The 20,919-nt window shown below is 42.3% G+C and overlaps 1 protein-coding gene across 1 annotated transcript in view; it reads right to left on the bottom strand.

Annotated features, from left to right (window-relative positions):
- Positions 1 to 455: 455 nt before the first annotated feature.
- crim1 (cysteine rich transmembrane BMP regulator 1 (chordin-like)) overlaps positions 456 to 20,919 on the bottom strand; it is a 36,086-nt gene continuing 15,622 nt past the window's right edge. Inside the window, exons 5-15 of the mRNA XM_063498084.1 lie at positions 17,762 to 17,941; positions 15,508 to 15,711; positions 14,215 to 14,343; positions 13,732 to 13,885; positions 11,187 to 11,308; positions 7,723 to 7,941; positions 6,523 to 6,738; positions 5,299 to 5,514; positions 4,482 to 4,604; positions 3,874 to 4,052; positions 456 to 2,741 (exon numbers count right to left, since the gene is read on the bottom strand). Coding sequence (XP_063354154.1) covers positions 2,547 to 2,741; positions 3,874 to 4,052; positions 4,482 to 4,604; positions 5,299 to 5,514; positions 6,523 to 6,738; positions 7,723 to 7,941; positions 11,187 to 11,308; positions 13,732 to 13,885; positions 14,215 to 14,343; positions 15,508 to 15,711; positions 17,762 to 17,941 — 1,937 coding nt within the window. The 3' untranslated portion in view covers positions 456 to 2,546. The remainder of the gene's footprint in view (positions 2,742 to 3,873; positions 4,053 to 4,481; positions 4,605 to 5,298; positions 5,515 to 6,522; positions 6,739 to 7,722; positions 7,942 to 11,186; positions 11,309 to 13,731; positions 13,886 to 14,214; positions 14,344 to 15,507; positions 15,712 to 17,761; positions 17,942 to 20,919) is intronic.

Genomic DNA, 20,919 nt, shown 5'->3' with positions numbered 1-20,919 from the left:
ATATTTTTGTAATGCTCAAAACATTAAGTGATGTAACACAACTTGTTAGTTGCATTGTTTGACATATTTTAGGCATGGGACTCTGATTTTCCCTTTAAGTAATCTTTCTGGAGAAGCTTCAGCACCTTGCAGTTTATCAGCAAGCTCTATCAGACAAGTCAAAACAACAGCACAGTCCCAGAGTTTCTGGTCTGGCCTGCATGTCTTTGTGTTTTCTGGTGTCTTTTTGCTTTGTGCTTGTGATCCACCCGTACCAAAGACTCAATTTAAAGCCAAAGTCCAGGAGCGGATGTATATGCAAGAGAAGCAGAAACCACTTAACGGATATCATCTCGGATGACATCACTGCACCTTGGAGAATTGTTCCTCCAGCGCGGTTTAATTGTCCTCAGTGCGGGCCACTTTGGTTCACACATTTATTTTTCAAAATAAGTGTAAATGTTACAGTTCATCACCTAAGAAACATATTTACAGGATTTTAAACACAGAAATAAATAAGCTTGTACAGAATATAGTAGAAAGAAACGGTAAATGGTCTACAATGTACAGCAGCTTTGGCTACTAAAAATTCATTTTCCAAAAAAAAATCTCAAACTAGAGTTAAGTATTAATAAATAAAGCTATGTGAAAAAATAAATAAGGTACTCTTCTCTACTTTTTTTTTAACTACTTTGTTTTTTTACACGTAGAAGAACAAAGAATTGCGTAAGCTTTTACAGTCACCGCTTCATTTTAAAGCACATATTCTTGATTAAAACAGATACACAGATCTACTCAGTTGCTAAAACACATTATGAATTGGTCTCCGACCAATTTTGGCATCAAAGATATCTTTGTATCGAGATATTGGCAATGGACTCTGATCCGAAACACGTTGCTTTGAAACCCCAACATATTTCATAACGCTTCTCAGATTCTGTCCGACCACATACCGATCAGACTGATATGGAGAATCTAGCTGCAACAGCATGTTCGCTTGAGTGGTTTAACATCTCTGTGTGCTTAATACGTCTATCAAATCCCTGATTAGGGCCTTTATCCCACCAAGAATCCCGCAGTGGGCTTTCTAAAACACTGGCTCTAAAGAAAAGTGCTACGTTTCTAATATGCTCTGATGTTGTAACATGTACCAGTGTGTACAGATGCTAGCAAGCTACTCTTACACTCTTACAAATCACGTAATTTTCTTTTATTTGAAGAGCTAATGAGAACGGCACAACACGATCTCGACCTCAGTAATAATGAGGGATTTTTCTTTTTTTCCTGATACGGGCTTATGGTTGTTAACCAACTGCAAGACATCAACAGAGAAATTAGTTAAGGCTATAAAATTAAGGCTTTTAAAAGAATTACTACTAACAATCACTTGGAAGTAAGAACAGTAGCTCCCTACACACACACACAAACACACACAGCTGTGAATGAAGATGTGAAGTGAGGCATGGTATCAAAGACATTCCTTATAGGCCCAGATGAAGTGTCTGGCACCCTTTTGTCTCACCTGCTATCAATAAAATAACATTCTAGCTGGATGAAGATCACTCTGAGATTTTGGAGTTGGAGTGGCAGATTCCCGTGGAAAGAGCCAAAATCAGATGAGGCTGGGTCCGAAGATTATGACTCTTGGCTAATATAACGAAGACAAGTCTAGACACATTTCACACAATTCCCAAACTGGGTGTTTACATTTTTGCATAAAAGCAGTTTGTTATTAGACTTGACTGGAATGAAAGAAATAATGCTGGGATATGTGTCCTTCCTGTACTGGATTTTGGCGGGTGGGTGTTTAGACTACTATTTTTAAAATGTTCCAATCTGGCCCCACATAGACACCCACTCTAAAAGCAAAGAGTGGGCAAGGAAAACACAATATATAGTACAAAGACTTTAGAAGTATTAAAAAAAAACATGGAAATGAGACATTGAAAAGCAGGAGTTTGGATGTGGAGGTCAATATGAAGCCTGCGGACTTGTTTTGATTTGGATGCAGAACCCAATTTCGATCCAGCTGGATTAAAAGTTCCTTTGGCCTCCCTGCTAATGAAAATGATTACAACCACAATGAAGCACTGCTTAAGAAGGCAGCACCTATGCTCCCTTTAAACTACTGCCCAAACCCCTGTCCTAAAGCTTTTTATGCTCCTTTTATTGCCCCAAAGTTCCAGTTCCAAAGGAGGCAATAATAAGCAGGTATATTACAGTGTTCACAGTTCAAAGTCTGATTTTCACAGAGAAATCTCTCTGGTTGCCTCATTCTTCCGTGCTTTTATATGTCCACCCGTCCATCTACCTCACAGAAAGTCCCTTCGCCCGAGCGTTCAAATACAGAAGAATGAGGACATAAAATGTAAGAGTCAGTGGTAACTTGCTTTGTCTTGAAGAGCATCCTTGTTTTTACTGTCACACAGAGAATGGTGGGAAGAAGGCAGCGCCCAAGGTGTGTGTGCTGTTACATTAACCACCTTGGATGCAACAGAAACGAGAGGGATGTGCCAGACAGCTCTGATCTGCAGAGTTTGAGGGGTGATGTTTTGTTTGTTTGTTTTTTAGCATGGCGTCCAGTCATTGCCCATGCTCAGTTTGGCCCTGGGGATGGTCAACTTTTCCGTACAGGGGGAGCTCATTTCTGGAGAGAAGTGAATGATGCCGCAGTCGTTCTTCACGTTGTGAAATTTGTTGTCTTTCGAAGGCTCCATGTAGACCACTGAATTCTTGTTGACGTGCTTCTTCAGGATCACTGTCTGTGGTGCAAAAGGACCAAAATCATTAGTTGGTAGATTATTGCTGTAGTTCAGATCATAGCTAATAAGCAGTGACAGGTTGCCATGTTGCACCTGTTTGTACTAAAAATAATACACTGCTAAAAAAAAAATAAATGAAAGGAACACTCAGTTCAACTTCTGTGACATTGATCTGGTCAGTTATGTAGCAGAGGGGGTTGTTAATTACTTTCAGCTGCTTTGGTGTTAATGAAATTCACAACAGGTGCACTGTAGTGTCCCCAAACAGGTTGGATGCCACTGACATTTTCCCTCCTCATCTTTTCCTACAGTTTTCTTTTTTTTTTTACCTGTTTTGCACTTTGACTGGGTCAGTGTCTCTACTGGTAGGAGATACCTGAACCCTACAGAGGTTGCACAGGTACTCCAACTCCTCCAGGATGGCACATCAGTACTTGCCATTGCCAGAAGGTTTGCTGTGTCTCCCAGCACAGTCTCAAGAACATGGAAGAGCTTCAGAGACAGACAGTTACTCTAGGAGAGCTGGATAAGACCGTAGAAGGCTTTCAACCCACTAGCACGACCGGTACCTGCTCCTTTGTGCAAGGAGGAACGGGATGAGCACTGCCAGAGCTACAAAATGACCTCCAGCAGGCCACTGGTGTGAAGGTCTCTGGCTAAACAATCAGAAACAGACTTCATGAGAGTGGCCTGCAGGTCTGACATCCTCTAGTAGGATCACTGCCCAACAGCGTCGACCCTGACTGCCACTTGCCATAGAATACCAGAATTGACAAGTCCACCACTGGTGGAGTTGCTGCAGTGAGATTTCATCAAAGTGGACTAGCCTGGTGTATCATTTCTTCTGGGTGTCTTTGAATTCAGCCCACTGTAGATTGTTAATTTTCATTTCCATCAAACAATGTGGCATCCTTTTGTTCCCAACACGTTACCCAGTCCATATTAGTGCAGATATCAACATGATTTTTTACCATTGAGTTCTGATGTGTTTTCAAAGTGTCCTTTTCATTTTTTGCAGTGTAGAATCAGATACTACAGTCACATTTCATAGTAGAGATTTTATGAACGACCTGATCGTGTTTCATTTGAAAGAATCCTAAAGTCGTGGCGACCTCAGCAAGAGACTTCTCACCTTCTTTGGCGCACTGTAACAAGACATCTGCACCCACTTCTTCTTCTTATTGATGAGTAGCGCCACGATGAGAAAGATTACGATGGCTAAGAGGAGACCTGCCAGGATCCAGGCGGCCGATTGGTAGATGAGAGCCATCTCTGTTTGGCTGGGGTAATTCTCACCCGAACGTGGCTCATCTGTGGAACAAAGACAACATTTATTTTGAATATTCATCCCAATGACAGCGTGCTCGTTATGGAGCCAACACTATGTACCAACTCTAAATTGAAAACAGGTCTTTTTTTCTGTTGTTGTTGGCTTCATTGTATCGCCCCTCAATCGCTAACGCTGAAGAATTAACACTCCTGTTCCATGGAGATCATGTTTTGCTTATGCCCATTCATCATTACTGTTTACTTCAACATGAGTTAGTATATATTTCATTCATTTATCAAGTCGTTCCTAACGCACTCTATTAGTATAAACACTCACTGGGATTGGCAGCAGAGTATAGCAAATATGCCAAATTACTCATGTATGGTTACTACTGTAGTGCACTAAAGGAACTGGGGAGTGGACGTCAGTGGAGACAACTGTGGGGGGGAGAAGTCTGTAAAAGCAGGTACCTGTAACAGCAATGATGGGCGGCACAGTGACAGTGGTGAGCCACACCGCACTCTCCGCTGTCGTGGTAACTCTCGGCTTGGGGCTGCTTGTCGACACTATCACCGGCACTGATGTCGTCATTTCTTTTCAGACAGGAATAAGAAATAAGATCCATTACAAATGTGAATGGTGTAATGCAATAAAAAAGGCATAAATATGTCTAACCATGAGTAAGTGTATAGACTCCCTTGTGTTTCAGCTGTGTTTATACGCTGTGTCTGCTTTAAAAAAAAAAAAAAAGGCATAGAGCGTTTTTCCTCTGGGCATATCACAAAAACAAAAGCCCTGGTAAAATATGGAGGTGAACAATGGAAGCCTATGCTGAGGGTTTCCTCTATAGGAAAAGCTGACATGGAACTTTGCCTTCCTGTGCCACTGCAGAGGAAACACGTGTGAATGTGCAGATGCTCGAGGAATGTTTATGCTCGGAGCGGGCCGAGTATGTGTGTGTGCGCGTCTGTCACATGGAATATTTTGCGAGTGACGGTGTTTGCCTATGTAGCGCCAGAGTGGCTACGACTAATGAACAAACACACAAACGGTCCCGACGCTGGCATTCCCTCAGTTCCTCCCTCCTTTTTGACGTGCAGGGCTATGAATTACAATTTTCCCCCATCAACAAGCTTTTCACTTTGACTAGAAGTGTTATGTAAACTTTAATTTTAGAATAGAATATAAGCTCATGTTTTAGGTAGTGTAATAAAAAACAATCAAAGCTGAGTCTAAAGACAAATTTGGCACCAACGTTTTAAAACTCTAACCGCTCTAACCGCTCACCGAGACAGTGTGGGCAGCACTGGCCCTTGCGTAAAACAGGCACCCTGCATTTGGCAGCTGGACAGTGCTGAGAGAAACACTGAATAGTGCCGTTGTTGCAGGTGCAGCTGGTGCAGACGTTGGCCTTCCAGGAGTCTCCAGCTAGCAGCACGTCTCCATCGCTGGTTATGCAGTACTCCTGCTGGCTGTTGTTCACTGGCAGGAGGGGCGTCTCTTCTGCACACAGGGGAATAAGTTAATGAAAAAGCAGAAAGTTACACTGCATTACAGCTCTTTCCTCTCTTAACTGGACTTGGTAATGCTGGGTTACAGCGTGCTTCTACACGTTTCTAATATGCTCTGCTCCTAAATGACGACTGTATTTAACCCTGCTATTGAACAGATCAGTCAACAAGTTATTAGGTCTTCAGAGTTGTGTTCAGATGTAGAACGTGTGCATATGAATGTCTATAACAGATGTTCAGCCTGAACCCTGCTGAAAAGGAGATCTATGGCTTTTTCATGACCAGATCCTGAGTTAGCTTGTCCACACAGTGCTACTCTAATGCACACATACATCACAGGGCTTGTTGGTGAGATTTGTATTATTCCTACATTCCTGGTGACCAGACCCATACAGATATCAAAGCCTGGCCTTGACAATCTGCTTTTGTTGCAGGCAGATGCAGTGATAAGGCAGGCCGGCATTCTCAAGGAGCAGCTCTCAGGCTGCAGTCATGCATTGCTGATTTGTGAGCCTCATGCTGGGGAGTGCTCGGGACACATTGTTTATGAGTTTGTGAGTGTATAAGCTAGAGTGAATTGTTTGGGTGCACTTGTAAATAAAATATGCGTGCGGTTATGCATTTTCTAGAAGTTCCCGTGACCGGAGAGCTAGCATAGATTTGGCGAGATCAGTTGCATTCTTGCCCGTCCAATAATAGGAGAGTTAGAAGCGCCTCCAGTGTGGGCCGAAGGGTAAGAAGCAGTCCACATGTGCTGCCGCTGGCCTCGAGGATCTCTGTGTAAACCCTACCGGTCTTGGCTGGTTTCTTTATGAGCCTGTGTGCCTGACATAAAACTGCCCAACAGAGTTCAACGTGCAAGACCTTCCAAAACCACATGCTGGTAGAACACTGAAAACAGCTTTACAGCTCCCTGCCTACCATCCAAACTTGTGATGACACTTTTGAAAATATTCTAAAATATTTTAATTATATAGAACTGTTTTTAATTTGAATTTACCTGGGCATACATGGCAGCAGGTGTCCTTGTTCCTGATCGGTGCTTGGCAAAGAGCTGGGGGACACACTTCCGTGTCACACAGGACACGTCCCTTCCTGCAGGTGCAGCGCGTGCATTCGTCCAGGTTCCAGGTCTCCCCCTCCACATAAAACTCTCCCCCAGGTGCTCTGCACACCACCATGTCCATCCCCTCTGGCTGACCGCTGCCAGAGTCGTCTACAGCAGGAGAAGATGAAAAATTCATTCATTCGGCCCTTAACAACAGCTGCTACATGACACAGTGAAACAATCGTCTTAAAAGAATAAACAGAAGTTGCAAAAACAAAGATGCTATGGAGACCGCTGTCTATTAACCACTGTCAACTAACTAATCTAATGAAAACATCTTCCTGTCCTACAGAGCAGCAGACATCTGCAGAGTATTAGACTTTTTGTCCCCCTGACTGTAAAGTGTGCATAGCTTCTGAAAGTTGTAGACATTCCCCTTTAAATATTTGAAGAGCAAACTGAATCACTCCTCCATAAATATCCCTACACTTGGAGATTCGAGGCCAAAAAAAGAAAAAAACGCATCCTTTCCATTTTTAGAGAAACAGATAGAGACGGTGTTTGCATGTTTAAGGGGCCAGCAAGTGCAAGATTTAAGAGCTAGATTGTGAGTCAAAGCTCTCTGCTTGCTGTGTGTGACTATATAACGTCACTGGAACTATTTCTGATCTCTAAAGTGTTTCATTTAAACCAATCTTTAGTCTTATTTTCTTAGTTTTGTACATTAATTTTAGTGATCACAACAACACCAGGAGTAAATGCTGAGATCTAGCAACACAGCAAAATTTCTGCAATGAAGACTTGAACGTGGCTGCACCCATAATGATGGTAATAAACTCTTATTGGACTGGAAAACTAGATGCGGGCAACTACAGCATGACTGAGAGACTTGAAAGTCTTTGTGTAAATTGTTTTATATGAATAGCTTTGGGAATAACTGCACTATTCTCCCTCGTTTGGCTTTGCAAATATGTGTGACTAATAAGGAGGGCGGGTGGAAGGGATGTTTTAAATCTGTCTGCTTGTCTTTTCTTGACTCATCAGACTTCCTCTGAGCAATGTCACTGATGTCATAGATTATTACTGATGAGCCAAAACTATGAAAATAAGAAAAAACTTGCTATAAACAGCACATGCATTGCAGAAACATACCCTCACAGGTAGGGCAACACTGGTCAGGCTTGACAACAGGATGAAGACAGCTGGGCACTGGGCAGGATATGAGCACGCACATCTCCCGTCCGGAATGGCAGTAGCAGTCGCGACAGCCATCATGCCAGCCCTCACCTTCCTCATATTTCTGTCCATTGGATGTGAGGCAATAGCTGGGCACTGGGGCCGGGGCAGTGGTGCTCGGGACGTGACCACTTTCTGGAGACACAAGGTGCAGGCATTACTGGGATGCCTAAGAGCTATAGGAAATTTCCAAATCTCTTTTCTTTTTTAATCTTAAAAATATACGCACACATACTTCCCAAAAAAGTGTTTTTTACCACTAAATATTTTATTAGTCTAACAATTAGTCTACAAAGAGAGTCTTTCAGGACTTTCAAATCAGGTAAACAGTGGATTATTTGCAGTAGGAACATCTGTGTGTGTGTGTGTGTGTTACTGTGTTTGTGCAGTAGGTGCGCAGATTACCTCGTAAACCAAAGAAAAGGTATATTTGAGGATGAGATATTTATACTAGTGCTAAAATGGCAAAGTAAACACAGCCGCAGGCATAAAAGTGGCTTCTGCATACTAACTTTTAAAGCAGGAATTTGAGGGAATCTAATTAGAGTTGCACACACATCCCCAGGATAAAGCTAACATCAACAAGAAGTACGCATAAAAGTGTCAGTCTCACAGCAGTAAAGCAAAAGGTCACAGGAAATCAAAGCTCAGGTTAAAATCAGAAACTAAGCTCTCCTATGTTCTCCTATGTACACTTCAGGCCATGTGGGGAAACTACAGTTAAACGTGAGGATGTAGCTCTATGTAACAATTTAGAGATGGGTAAAATATATACAAGCATGCAAACAAGTTTGGCAAAAGTCTCAATAATCTTTGAACATATGATATGAAAAGGTTGATCAGGTTGAACATTAAACGTCAAGAGGTTCCATAAAATAGGCAGGGCTTATCCTCTGATTCATAAAAAAGAAGAAGGTGATGATGAGCAGTGAATTTAGAGATTAATAAAATGTACAATACCGTTTTTTACATCGACTGGCTGTTGAGAGTACCCTGAATGTCATTTCTACAACTTGTTTTTAACTACTGCAATATTACAGTGGCCTGTTGTATTAAAATTAGAAACTATGTGGAGTTAAAAAAAGGCTTCAACCCTCAACTGTTTTATTCATCTTGTACTACTTGACTCCCCCTTCTTCTTTCTCTATACTTCTTTATATTTTGCTAGGGAAATGCTAAATAGGTCCAGCCATTGATTGAAACGTGCAAACATAGATAGAAATACAGGATATGAAGCAAAAACTGAGTTTGTGCAATTCTAATGAGATGGAAAGTCAATGTTTTTACTAACCACTAAACTCTCGTAGTCCAGCTTTTAGGTCATATCTTTAAGTAGCTATCATGAATAGTTCTCCGGGCTTTTTGAAGGACATTCATAGCTATTCTTTTGATGTCTTTTGTCTTTTTCTTTGTTGTGAGGATCCCAGAGCTTCATTAATGTCGAGGTCCACTGGCTGAAATGCAAAGCCTCCACCGTGTTTCACAGATGCTGTAGACACTCGCTGTTCCTACCTCTATCCTGATCTCCTCCTATCTCCTGACGATGATTTAAACAAAAAATTGTACATTTTTGATTTATCACTCTATACAACCTGCTGCCACAGATTTTCAGTCCAGTTCTTGTGTAATTTGGCACACCTCAGCCTTTTCTCTCTATTTCCCTTCCTCAATAATGGCTTCTTGGCAGACGCCCTTCCACTGAGACCCTTTCTGAGGCTTTAGAGAGCTGTAGATCAATAGGTCATAGTCCTCTGTCTTTGAGCCAGGCTTTTGAGTTTGCTTAGTCTTTTGTTCATTTCTTGCAGGTTAATGAAATGTTAACGTTCAGTTTGGAGAACCGTTTGCTATGTTTCTAGTTCTTTGTTATTGTTTGTTTTGTGCTCTTTCGTGTCCAGTCTGTCTTCTCTGTCTTGTCTCCTTGCTGTGTCTTCCCCTGCGTCCCCTGTGTCTAGTCTACCACAGCAGTCCCCAACCTTCATTGCACCACGGACAGGTTTAATGTTAAACAATATTTTCATGGACCGGCCTTTAAGGTGTCACGGATAAATACAACAAAATAAAATGATACGACCAAGACAAAAGCTGGTATTTTGTAAATATAATAATAAAAGCGAATTCACTGTGTCATTGTGTAACTTTATTAGCAGCGTCCTCCTGAAATGCGCCAACAACATTGAGACTAACATCCTCCTCTCTGCCCCTTAATGCTCTCCGGTCGCTATGGTAACGCGTAAATATTTCTTTCAAAATAAGACACACAACTACAACACGGGAAACGACCCAGGGAAACCGAGTTAACGATAAAACCCCCGAAAACCATAAATTTCACACCCGAGCGTCAGCTCTCGCGGCCCGGTACCAAATGACTCACGGACCGGTAGGCCCAGGGATTGGGGACCGCTAGTCTACCATGTCTGCTTATGAATGTCAAATCCGATGTAACTCTTTGTCTCTCACCCTCTCTCTATCTCTCTCTGCCCGTCTCCCTCTCTGTTCCCCGCTCTCACTCTCTTGTTCTGTGTTCTCCTACTGTTGCCTCTGTCTCCTCCCTCCATTTCTGTATTTAGTCAGTCTGAGTCTCATTGTGTTTCCCATGTTTTCCTGTGGCTGGTGTCTGTGTTTCCTGTCTTATTGTGATAGTCTCTTGTCCCATGCGTGTTACGTTTAGTTTTCCTTCCCCTCTCTCGTTATGTCTAGTTTGCTCCAACTGTGTTCCCAAGTATCTCCACTTCTCCTAATCACCCTCATGTGTATATACTGTCTTGGTCTTCCCCTCTCTCTTGTCAGATCATCAAGTCATCTTCCCTCTGTGTCTTCTAGCATCTCTAGCTTAATTCTTCCAGTTTGAAAAAGAAGAAAGTACCAAAAGAAAAACTCTGACCAAAGACCACTTTAATTACAATGAAGGCTTGCTCCTTAGAAGCAAAATATAAAGAAATAAAGAGTGGTTCAAGACTTTTTCACAGTACAATTATCAGTAATATCTCACAGTTTTGTGTCACCACTTGTATCCATCTTGAATCTATTATCATATCATTAATTTCAAATGTTTATACAGTAATAAATATTGGCTCATAAAGCTCTTCGATTGTTTAAAGGTCATTACAAAATCACAGACAGTTGATCCTGTTCACCTGGACGTTTGCTTACCTTACCTGGATGATTAAGCTTCATCAGGTCATTTCAAAAATTTTTTACATGAATTTCCAGTTAGTGCTTTTTAGTGTCTCATCTCATTTCTCGCTAAATGTTTAGACAAAAAAAGTTACAAACTTCTGCATGAAAAAACAGACTTTTTGTGTCTTTTGCTTAAGTAACACAGCCAGCGAAGCATCCCTTTAATCACGACTCGCACCTGATTAATAACAGAGCTCGGTTACCTTTACACATGCAGATGGAGCAGCCCTTCCTGTTCTGTCGGTAGCCATTGACGCAGTGCTTGTCACAGGTGAAGGGAGGACACTTGACGCAGCGACACATCTCGCAGCCATGCTTGTTCCTGCTGCAGGGGAACAAACATACGCGTGATGAAGTGTACACGAAAAAGCCTTAATTACTGCAAGAGTGTGTGAGGAAGTAAACAAAGTGTCAGGACTAAACAATGCCACTCCTGTGTAGCTCAAACATGGTTTCAAATTGCTTCACATAGAGGAAAACATGGTGTTGTGATAGAGCGAAACGCAGATGTTTCAGTCATGAATAATCAACATCTGGACTTGCTTTTCCCCTCTCTATATTAGCTGGCTTTGAAGAAGAGCAAATAAAGGGCCAACATGTGAGATCCCTGTGGTTTGCACATCATACCAGCCTGAAGCCTCTGGAAAAAAAAAAAGGGCTCCGTTACCAATTCAGATGCTCGCAATTCACTTTCCTGCCTTTCTTATTGCTCCGAAAGCCTCGTATAAGACATATAAGAAGAGTGGCTAGATTAGCATTACTGTGAATAATAAAATCTTATCGATCTCATAGAAAAAGATGGAAGAAAATAAGAAATGGGTCCTTGTCACTGTAAACATTTGGTTGACTTACAAATTACTGCACCCACCAGGAAATTATGGTCCAATAATTAGAGGAAGGGACAGGGACTTCTTCACAAACATATAAATTTTGGTGATCTGATCTGCTTCCAGTGTCTGGAAATAGACCACTTGGATCCAATTATTCCACCTAATAAAACATGAATGAGCTGCACGCTGAAAAATTGGCAAAAACCCAAGTGAAAGTATAACCTGTGTGTCTGCACTTGTCTCCTTCTAGACACTAGTCCTGTTTAACCTTGTCTCATCCATCTTCACCCAGCCACTTCCTCTCTGTCTTACCCTCCAGGTACGTGATGATTCCTACCTCACGCGGTGGCCTCATTATACCCGGATAATTACTCTATTAATCTTCATCTGCCAGGGTGAAAAATTAAAGAAGCCTTCGACCCTGTGATGCAGAGCCGTGTCCCATAAAGAGGACACAGGATTTCAGGCTCAGCAAACAGGGGACCCCATCTATGCTGAAACAGCAATAACAGCTATTGAAACAACACTGTGAAGGGTTGGCTACAGCCTCACTGTACAAATACAGAGACAGAGAGCGCTGCACTCTTAGAGTAAGGCTTTGTTTAAAGATAGTGTGCTGAATGCCAAGCAGCACTTTGGGCTCCAGGGGGGATAGAGGGGTTTGGGGAGACACTAGGGCCCCCCGGCCTGGGAGCGCTGGCTCTGCACAATTTCCAGCAGGCCGCAACCTTAATGGCCAGAAGAATGCCATTCATAACCTGTGTGGTCCCAGTTGTGAGTTTGAGGTACAAGAGATGGAAAAAAAACAATCCCGACGGCACAAACAAAAACTTCAGATATGAGAAGTATCCGCAGAGTCCTTAATTTAGGAATGTTTAACACACGGTTTAGGATTTTTACATTGTTTACATTCATCTCGCTTCACAGGCCAGCGCCATTTGTTTTTGGACATGCACTGTACATTACAATGCTCACAGGATGTCATCAATACACCCAGTATAAACACAGAGATCCTTTGTGCTTTTTCGTCTCTCTGCGGTGGCTGCATTCAGGGTTCTGTGTGAGAAGAAAGATTTGCATTGTAAGGCTGGCAAGCTCTCAGAGGATTTCAGACTTCTAAGGCTAGACCAAAACAGCTGCTTATGAAGGATAAAGCCAGGACTTCCTGCTCCTCTCTTCCCTGCAGGATCCAACTCATCCTCCTCTCTTCTTGTGCCCCTCTTGAGCTGCAGCTCCCGAAAGAACGGTGGAGATATCAGAAGGATCCCAACTGTATATATTTCATAAAGTCTGCTTTTGTCCTGATGTGTTTTTGATCGTTGTTTTGAGACAGGATGATGATTAATGAAATGAGAATGGTGCCTGGGGACCAAGCGTCCCAGTACAGAGCACTTCCAGATGTTTGATTGGGTTAAATGGGATTAGGAGGAGAGGAGTTGTAGGGGGCCGAGCGGCTAGTGCGGACCCCACAGCAAATGACTCACACACAAATATACACACAAGCTAACACAGAGACCCGGGATTGGCCACCAAAGTAGGCACTTTGATGACTACTGTTGCAATTGCCTGGTATACTTTCTTTGGAAGGGCATCACTTAATAATATTAAGTACTGAAAATCTTATTTAACCATACAAATATGCAGAGGAGGGATGGCTGGGAGAAAATGATTTGTAGTTTTTATGAAAACTAAAACTCTTTAACAGCCATTTTTCCTGGAGTAAAAGCAGACTGTGAAGTGATCATTAAGACGATGATGTAATTTCAAAATATTTGAAAGATTCAAAGCCACTGAAACTTTTTTGCCACATGAGTCTGTAAGCGCAGCACTGACAGACACGTGTGTTTATATCAGACTCAAAAACACGAATGAAAAATGAACGTACAGCTGGACTCAGCGGATCAGTGGCTGTACTCACACATATCCGTAGGGGCAGGTCTTAGTGCAGCTCAAAGGTCGGCAATTTGGCACGGGCACGCTGCACTCGCACACCTCGCATCCAAAATCGTCCCTCTCGTATCCCATTGGGCATTGCAGGGAACAGTACGTTCCCAGGTCAGGGCAGGAGTCATCTGAAAGAGTTGAGAAGGAGGTCATCTGATCACGACCACAGCAATCCATTAAAGGCAAAAGGCACGAGTTGCCATGGAGCCGCTCGCAGCAACATTCCTGCTCACAAAGAACCTTGTAAAACACCAATAAGCTGTGATGAATATCAACATGTCTACGCTGCTGTCAAAACCAAGCGGCTGCAACGGGTAAACACAGCACTGTCCACCACTTTAATGCGGGACTGCAAGACGCGGCACGTCAGGAGAAATGTATCATCTCGTCACGCGTTTGAAAGTCATTCCCAGTAACTTTAACCCTCTATGGTGAGCTAAAAAAAATCAAGACTTACTGTTGAGACATTGGCAAAGAAGACATCCGTTTTTGTCTTGTTGGAAACCATAGGGGCAGTCATTCACTGACAGGGAGCAGTTGTCCAGGGGAGGACATAGCAAAGGGCTTACAGTTTCATAAGAAGGCTCTGTTAAAAAAAAAGAGAGATAATAGAGAGTAAGAACTTTTAAGGTACTGTTATGAATGTATTTCTGTTTTTTATGTTTGTGTGCTTGAATCCCTTTAGTTGTTATACTCCATGTGAGCTTTTTGTGCCAAGTCTAATAGCTACCTATTTACGCTGCCCTACTTATAAACAGTAATTACGGATAAATGCAGAGCAATTACACCGGGGTGGGTTGCACCTTAAGGGGGATTTTACCTCTCTGTCTTATTGTGCTGAACTGTCTCCTATTAATAAGCTGAATGGGTCTAAAAAGCATCCTTTGCCCCTTGATTTTGAGCCAACTCCATTGTGGTGCCACAATAAATGAGGATGGAACAAGACGAGCACAGACCCGTAACACCACTGTTCCCATTGCACGCTTTTTGCCACGTTCGTTGGGAGGAACAGCACCCAATGAGCTGTAACTAATTATGCTTAAAGAAAAAAAAAGGCTTTACCTCAATTATACAGCCTCCTGTGTTAAAAGGATGCTGTAACGTCATACACACACACACACACACCCGCAGACAGGTGGGTCTCATTTTGGTGGGCAAAGGTAATAAAAAGAACACAAAGAACCCCATGGCTTGAAAAATGCTCTGTGCTGCTGAACCTTTTTAAAAAAAAATCCTGCCCTGTCTGGCACCTTTTGCAATTAAAATTTGTTCTATTTGTGTTTGTTTCAGTTATTATGTTATATGTGGTTTAGTATGAGGATGTCAAAGGCAGGACAAGGAGGTGGTGGGAAATAAAATAAAAGGATAGACTACAAATTAAAAATGCACATTGTCTCGCCAACTGCTGCTCCTGTAAGAAAAAAACAAACATACAGCACCTGGAACACATAAATTAGACAATGCACAGATACATAAATCAACAAATGTTCTTGTAGTGTGAGTGTGAGAGAGAGCGAGAGAGCGTGTGTCACAAATGTTCTTGATAATGAGGGTGGGAAGCCACAATAACGCCCCCCAGGAGCCAGAGGCAGACAGAGATTGAACCAGGACAACTGTGACCTCCCCCTTTAATGAGCCCATGTTGAGTGGGCTCTGTAGAAAAGCTGCAGGGACGCAGGACTGCCCTGCATTTGGTATGTGTGCTAATGCGTAGCTCATTTGAAGGACAACACAACTCTGCATACCGTACCTTCACAGAAGGGACAGCACTCTCCGGGGATCTTCACCGGGTTGTGGCAACTCTGTTTGCAGGCCATGGCCGTGCAATGCGGCTCTCCATCCACACACTGGCAGAAGGTGCAGTCGTCCTCTTTCCACTGCTCCTCGTGGGCTCGCAGCTTATTATTCACCCAGCAACTGGCCTCGGTGCTATCCATTGACAGTAGCTCCACATCTGAGAGGAAAGAAAGAGATGTTTACAGTGTGGGTTTAGGTACGAAGGAAAGAAAGGCTGACATCATTTTTAGCTCAGGTTCTTAGATCCTGTACTGGGTTTGTATTAACAACAAGTGAGAGCCTAACTGTAGTAAATGGGATACTTAATGAAGGAGTTAAACAAGAGATATTAAGAAAACACTGATGAATGTCAATGACTCGTTTACATTTATAAATGGAAAAAGGCTCCTGGCGTTGTGACAAGCGTTGTGTAGGGATTTAGGTTCACATCAGAAAGACAGTCCTCAGTGTCCACATTGTGCATTATAATGGGGTAAAAGCATTCCTTCATTCAATAGCTGAGAAATCATTTCATCATGTAAATTTTACTCCAAAGCAAAGAAAGCACTTTTGGAAATTTGGGATCCATTCCCATTAGCCTTAAAACGAGTATGAAAACGTTAATGTTGTCGTCCCAGTTGAGTTTGAGAGCTTGAGTGTTTGAGGTCGGATGTAATGACCCTGAACAGGACTTTTTCTTTCCTTTTCCACTGACATAGTCCCTGTGCTCACGCCACAGCCAATTTGATAATTTTGTCACGGTTCCCTTTAAATATCAACAGATTTGAGAACCAAACATTATGTAGCATTACTGAGTGGAAGCTGGGGTAATTCCATGAGGCGCTTCTGTGGGGCAGACAAAACTTTTTGGCTCCCCCTCTTGCACCCTGTGACCTTAGCAATTCAAAATTTTGGACCAGCAAATTTGTTCTGTTGTACCAGGTAATGTAACGCAGGTAACACCACACACCTTCAGCCGTTGTTTTACAACTTTTAAAGATTCCTTCTGTCTGTTTCATTTCAGATGCATGAAACTGGAGAATTAAAAAAAGAAAAAGAGTTAAGCGATGCAGCAGAGCCCAAGCTATCCAGTTTGTCTCCACACTGCAACAGTCCCGTCTCTTACACTCCCTAAAATCCAGCGTTCCTTCTGTTAAACAGACTCCAAGCCTAAGCAAATTTTCGAACAGTCTTGTATGAAAGATGAGGTAAAATACCAATGGCTCCCAGGTTTCTTTTGGTAACTTGCTTCTTAATTTACCCGCATTCATAGCTTGTTGGTTTATTACCACAAACAACCCCTTTCCATTTCAAATGGGTCATTTTATCCTTTGTTTATAAAGAAACATTGATTGAGAATCATCACACACAGAAAATCTTACCTTTTCACCCAGATTAAGTATTGCATCCAGTGCAGTAAGAAAGTACAGATTTCCATAAACAAAAGATGAAAGCATTCTATGCCATCTAAATGCTTGCACATTCCAGCTGTACCTCTAACACTGACCTAACATGATCTCTCCTCTGCACTCGTTCTCTTCGTCTTCCCCCCCACTCCTCCTTTTATGCAGCTGATCGACTGTAGCCACGCAGTCAGAGGCCAAAGGCTACCGTCTCCATCCACAGGCTTCTGGCAGACTAATGTGGTTGCCATATGCACCACGAGGCCATTTTTCTTTTAAACATTAACCGCGATCCAGATCTTACAGAGCTGCGGAGCACACAGTGAAAAAAGGTTTTTATGCTTTTAAATCTCCCCAGCGGAAAGGACTGGGGGATGACTCTTTGTTGCACCGCTTTTCGTCAGGTATGTTAACGACTCTGAAAGCTGGTTATATGAGAAAGCCATTAAAGTAGGTCTTAATATCGCCTCCACTGCTGCTGAATCAACTTTTCCCCCCATCATTTGGCCATATAGGCATTTTAGTCGATGGCACCATTCAGTTCAGTTCAATTCAATTTTATTTATACAATGCCAAATCACAACAACAGTTGCCTCAAGGTGCTTTATATTGTAAGGTAGACCCTACAATAATACATACAGAGAAAAACCCAACAATCATATGACCCCCTGTGAGCAAGCACTTTGGCGTCAGTGGGAAGGAAAAACTCCCTTTTAACAGGAAGAAACCTCTGGCAGAACCATGTCTACGGCTACCAGTTTTGACAGTGTAATAATCAGCGAAAAGTGACACAGTTTAACTAAATAATAAAGCAAATGTGTGTACCTATGCAGACGGGGCAACATTCTCCCTCAGGAATGTAGAAGTTTTCACAGTCCAGCTCAGCACACTCTGCCTTGGAGCAGAAGGAGATTCCTCCCCGGCACTGACACAGCCAGCAGGGGTCCATGCGGTACACCTCTCCCTCAGAGTACTCTTTCCCACTGTGGACACACTTGGGAGTGACTAAGGGAAAGAAAAATCAGACACAGGCTGTCAACCTTAAGCTGGACTCCATCTGAGTAAGACAATACACTCTAATAAACGAGTGCACTATGCTGTGTCAGCTGTCCTACATTTGGCTAAGATTAACACCAGAATAGTTTCATCAGGCCCACCAGAGAACAATGCCTTTAAAAAAAATAGACACGTCAAGCTTGATTAGTGAGAGGTTATCACAACTTTATACAATTAATTACAAATTCGTAAACATTTGTTCTTTGTCTACTACTGATAGTAATATTTATCTGAACCAAATGGTGCTGCAGTAGACTGATGGGTGAGGTAAGCTCCATGGGGCAAAAATGGTATTTATCAGACAATGAAACTGGAGGAGGAATTTCACAGGGACCTATCCAGTCTTGAGATGGCTCTGGACTCTTGCCATGCAGACTAAAAGAAAGCAGTGGTGGGTCTGAAGTTTTGGCAGAAGCTGGGCGCAGCGTGCTGGTGGCAGGTGGAGTGAATCAATGATTTGGCCTGCCATTCCCACAAAGCATCCAAGCATTTAGACTCCCTGTTGGCTGGATTTAGCCAAACCTTGAAAAGAATTAGCTTAGTTGCAGCACCATTGGAAAACTGCACTCTGATCCTGTGCACAGTCAACTAGCTCTGAATACTGTTCACATGCTAACTGGTCAGTGGTCTTCAATGTTTTTTTCCCTGAAAGAGCAAAGTTCTCATCAGCAACATGTCTGATCTTCAAATGTGTTGAACTGAACTAATTTTAAATTGAATCCAGACTTCTTTCATCCCACAATTATCAATGACCCATAAATGTCAGCTATTTAGCATATATTTTTAGCCTACTACTCTAGTATTTAACAGCTAATTATATCATGATCCTTACTGACCAGTTTAACTGCTTATCTGTTATGTTTAGGTTAAGGTGAATTTGTGCTGTTTATAATTTTACCTAGCTATTTTGACTCATAATATTATATATATATTAGCTTAAAGTTTAGCCACTAGCCTGGCTAGTGGCTAGCTATTAACCATAGGTTTAGCTAACTTTTTTAAACATTTCCCCCATTAATTATCCATTTTTGTTTTAAATTTTGTATCACTTTTGGGTGTTTCCAACTGCTTAGCTATTATTTTAGTAATTTTAACTTTTCTACCCAAACAGAGTTCGACATAAACCTGAGCTACTGCGGAAGTACACCCGGAACGTGGCTGGGAATCTCTGCAACTTTTGCTATGAAATAACATGTAACAAGAAATGCTGAAAAATAACCACAATTCTGAAGAAATAGCAAATATAGATAATAATACTCAATTTAAAAATTTTTGAGGTATGACATCTCAATGGTAATATTACACATTTATATGTATCACAGTCGCTTGGGTGACTCAACATTCAAAGATCTCATCTAGCCACATGCAAGCTTTTCATCTAACACAATCCAACATGAGGGAAGTGAAACAATGTGGTTATGTAAGAAAGTCTGTATAGAGGAGTAGGTGGATTAGTTATGTGAATAAATGTATTGGACAGATGCAAGCAGATGTGGGGGCAGTGGTTTCTATAAATGAGAGCAGAGGTTACGGCAGCATCTGTACACCATACCTTTGAGTGCAGATTCAAAGTGTCTGTGCCAATGACCCCATGCCTCCCGACAACCAGCACCGCACTCTAATACAAATCAGGTGTGCCAGCTGAGTTGAAAGTGGAGCAGGGATTTGGTGAACTTTTATTCTCTTCCTTGCCATTTTTCAGCCCCCCTTCCCCTCTCGCTCAGTATTCCTGCTGTCCTCCTTTGCGTGCAGCAGAACTAAGTGAAGAAAATGCACTAAGGACTTTTAGCTGCCCAAAATCAAAAGGCAGGCAACGAGTTTTTAACGCTCACAGAAGCAATAGGAAGTCACATGAGGAGATGCTCACATGTGATTTCCGCAATGTTTGTTAATGGTAATCCCTAAAACAACTTGGGGCACAGAGAGTCTAAATTCCAGTCATGCTTGGTGATGTTCAGTCTTTTCTAAATTGAGGTGAGGACTGGATGCAGAGATGAATCCATTGGCTAGTAAGCCTTTCTAAATCATTCATAATGGACTGTCATTCTCTTGTGGTTTGCAGGCATATGAAGGCAAAAACTCAACTTCCAAGAAACAAACAATTATGGGAGTTATTAAAATCAACTTTACAGTCATCAGCTTTGAAAACTCAAATTGCAAAGCAGAAATATGAGTATATCTCATGTCACCAACACAAACACTTGTCAAGCTGTGAGGACATGGATGCTTTTGGCTGTGTGTTTACAACAAAGTCAAGCTAAGTTTCCAAAGACCCATTAGTGCGGTGATCTCAGCCTTATTGCTTAACATCTCCATAAATCTCAACAGCACTAAACCTACTCCGGATCCACCGCTGGGGACATATGCAAAATATGTGCCAGGCAAAGTGTTGATAAACAGCAGACCACAGCCAAACAGGATCAAACAGGGTCCTCTATAATACCAGATGACATCAGGTCAGTATGTTACTGCCAGGTTTGCTCTGCCACACAGATACAACTGTTTTGTAGCCAATGAAGAAGCAGAGTCCGTTGCTGACGAGGCCAAAACACACAGGTGGAGCTTATTGTCACTGCACACACTAACCCTGACTAAACATCAGTCCTCAGCCAAGTGGGCAATGGAAACAAGATAATCAGTCCAAGCCTCACACAGAGACACTGCAAGGGCATGCTGAAATGTGTTCCATTAGACGATAGGCTTTGTACTTGACATTACCTAAGACTTTTTTTAAGATTCTGCATTTGTAGTGAGTGCTACGGAGGCCTATGCAGAACTGTGGAACTGACGAGGGCTCCGGTGCGTGTCCTTGTCCCTGCCTGTGGAGCTTTCTGACACGGCATGCAGTCATGCAAGCCTAACGGACAGTAGGAGCAGCACAAAAGGCATCAAGCCCCTGACCCAAAGAACAGCAGACACTTGTTATC

Source organism: Pelmatolapia mariae, linkage group LG16_19 (assembly GCF_036321145.2).
Source record: "Pelmatolapia mariae isolate MD_Pm_ZW linkage group LG16_19, Pm_UMD_F_2, whole genome shotgun sequence".
Taxonomy (NCBI): Eukaryota; Metazoa; Chordata; class Actinopteri; order Cichliformes; family Cichlidae; genus Pelmatolapia; species Pelmatolapia mariae.
The sequence above is the reverse complement of the archived record's forward strand: the minus strand, read 5'-3'. Positions and strand labels throughout refer to the sequence as shown.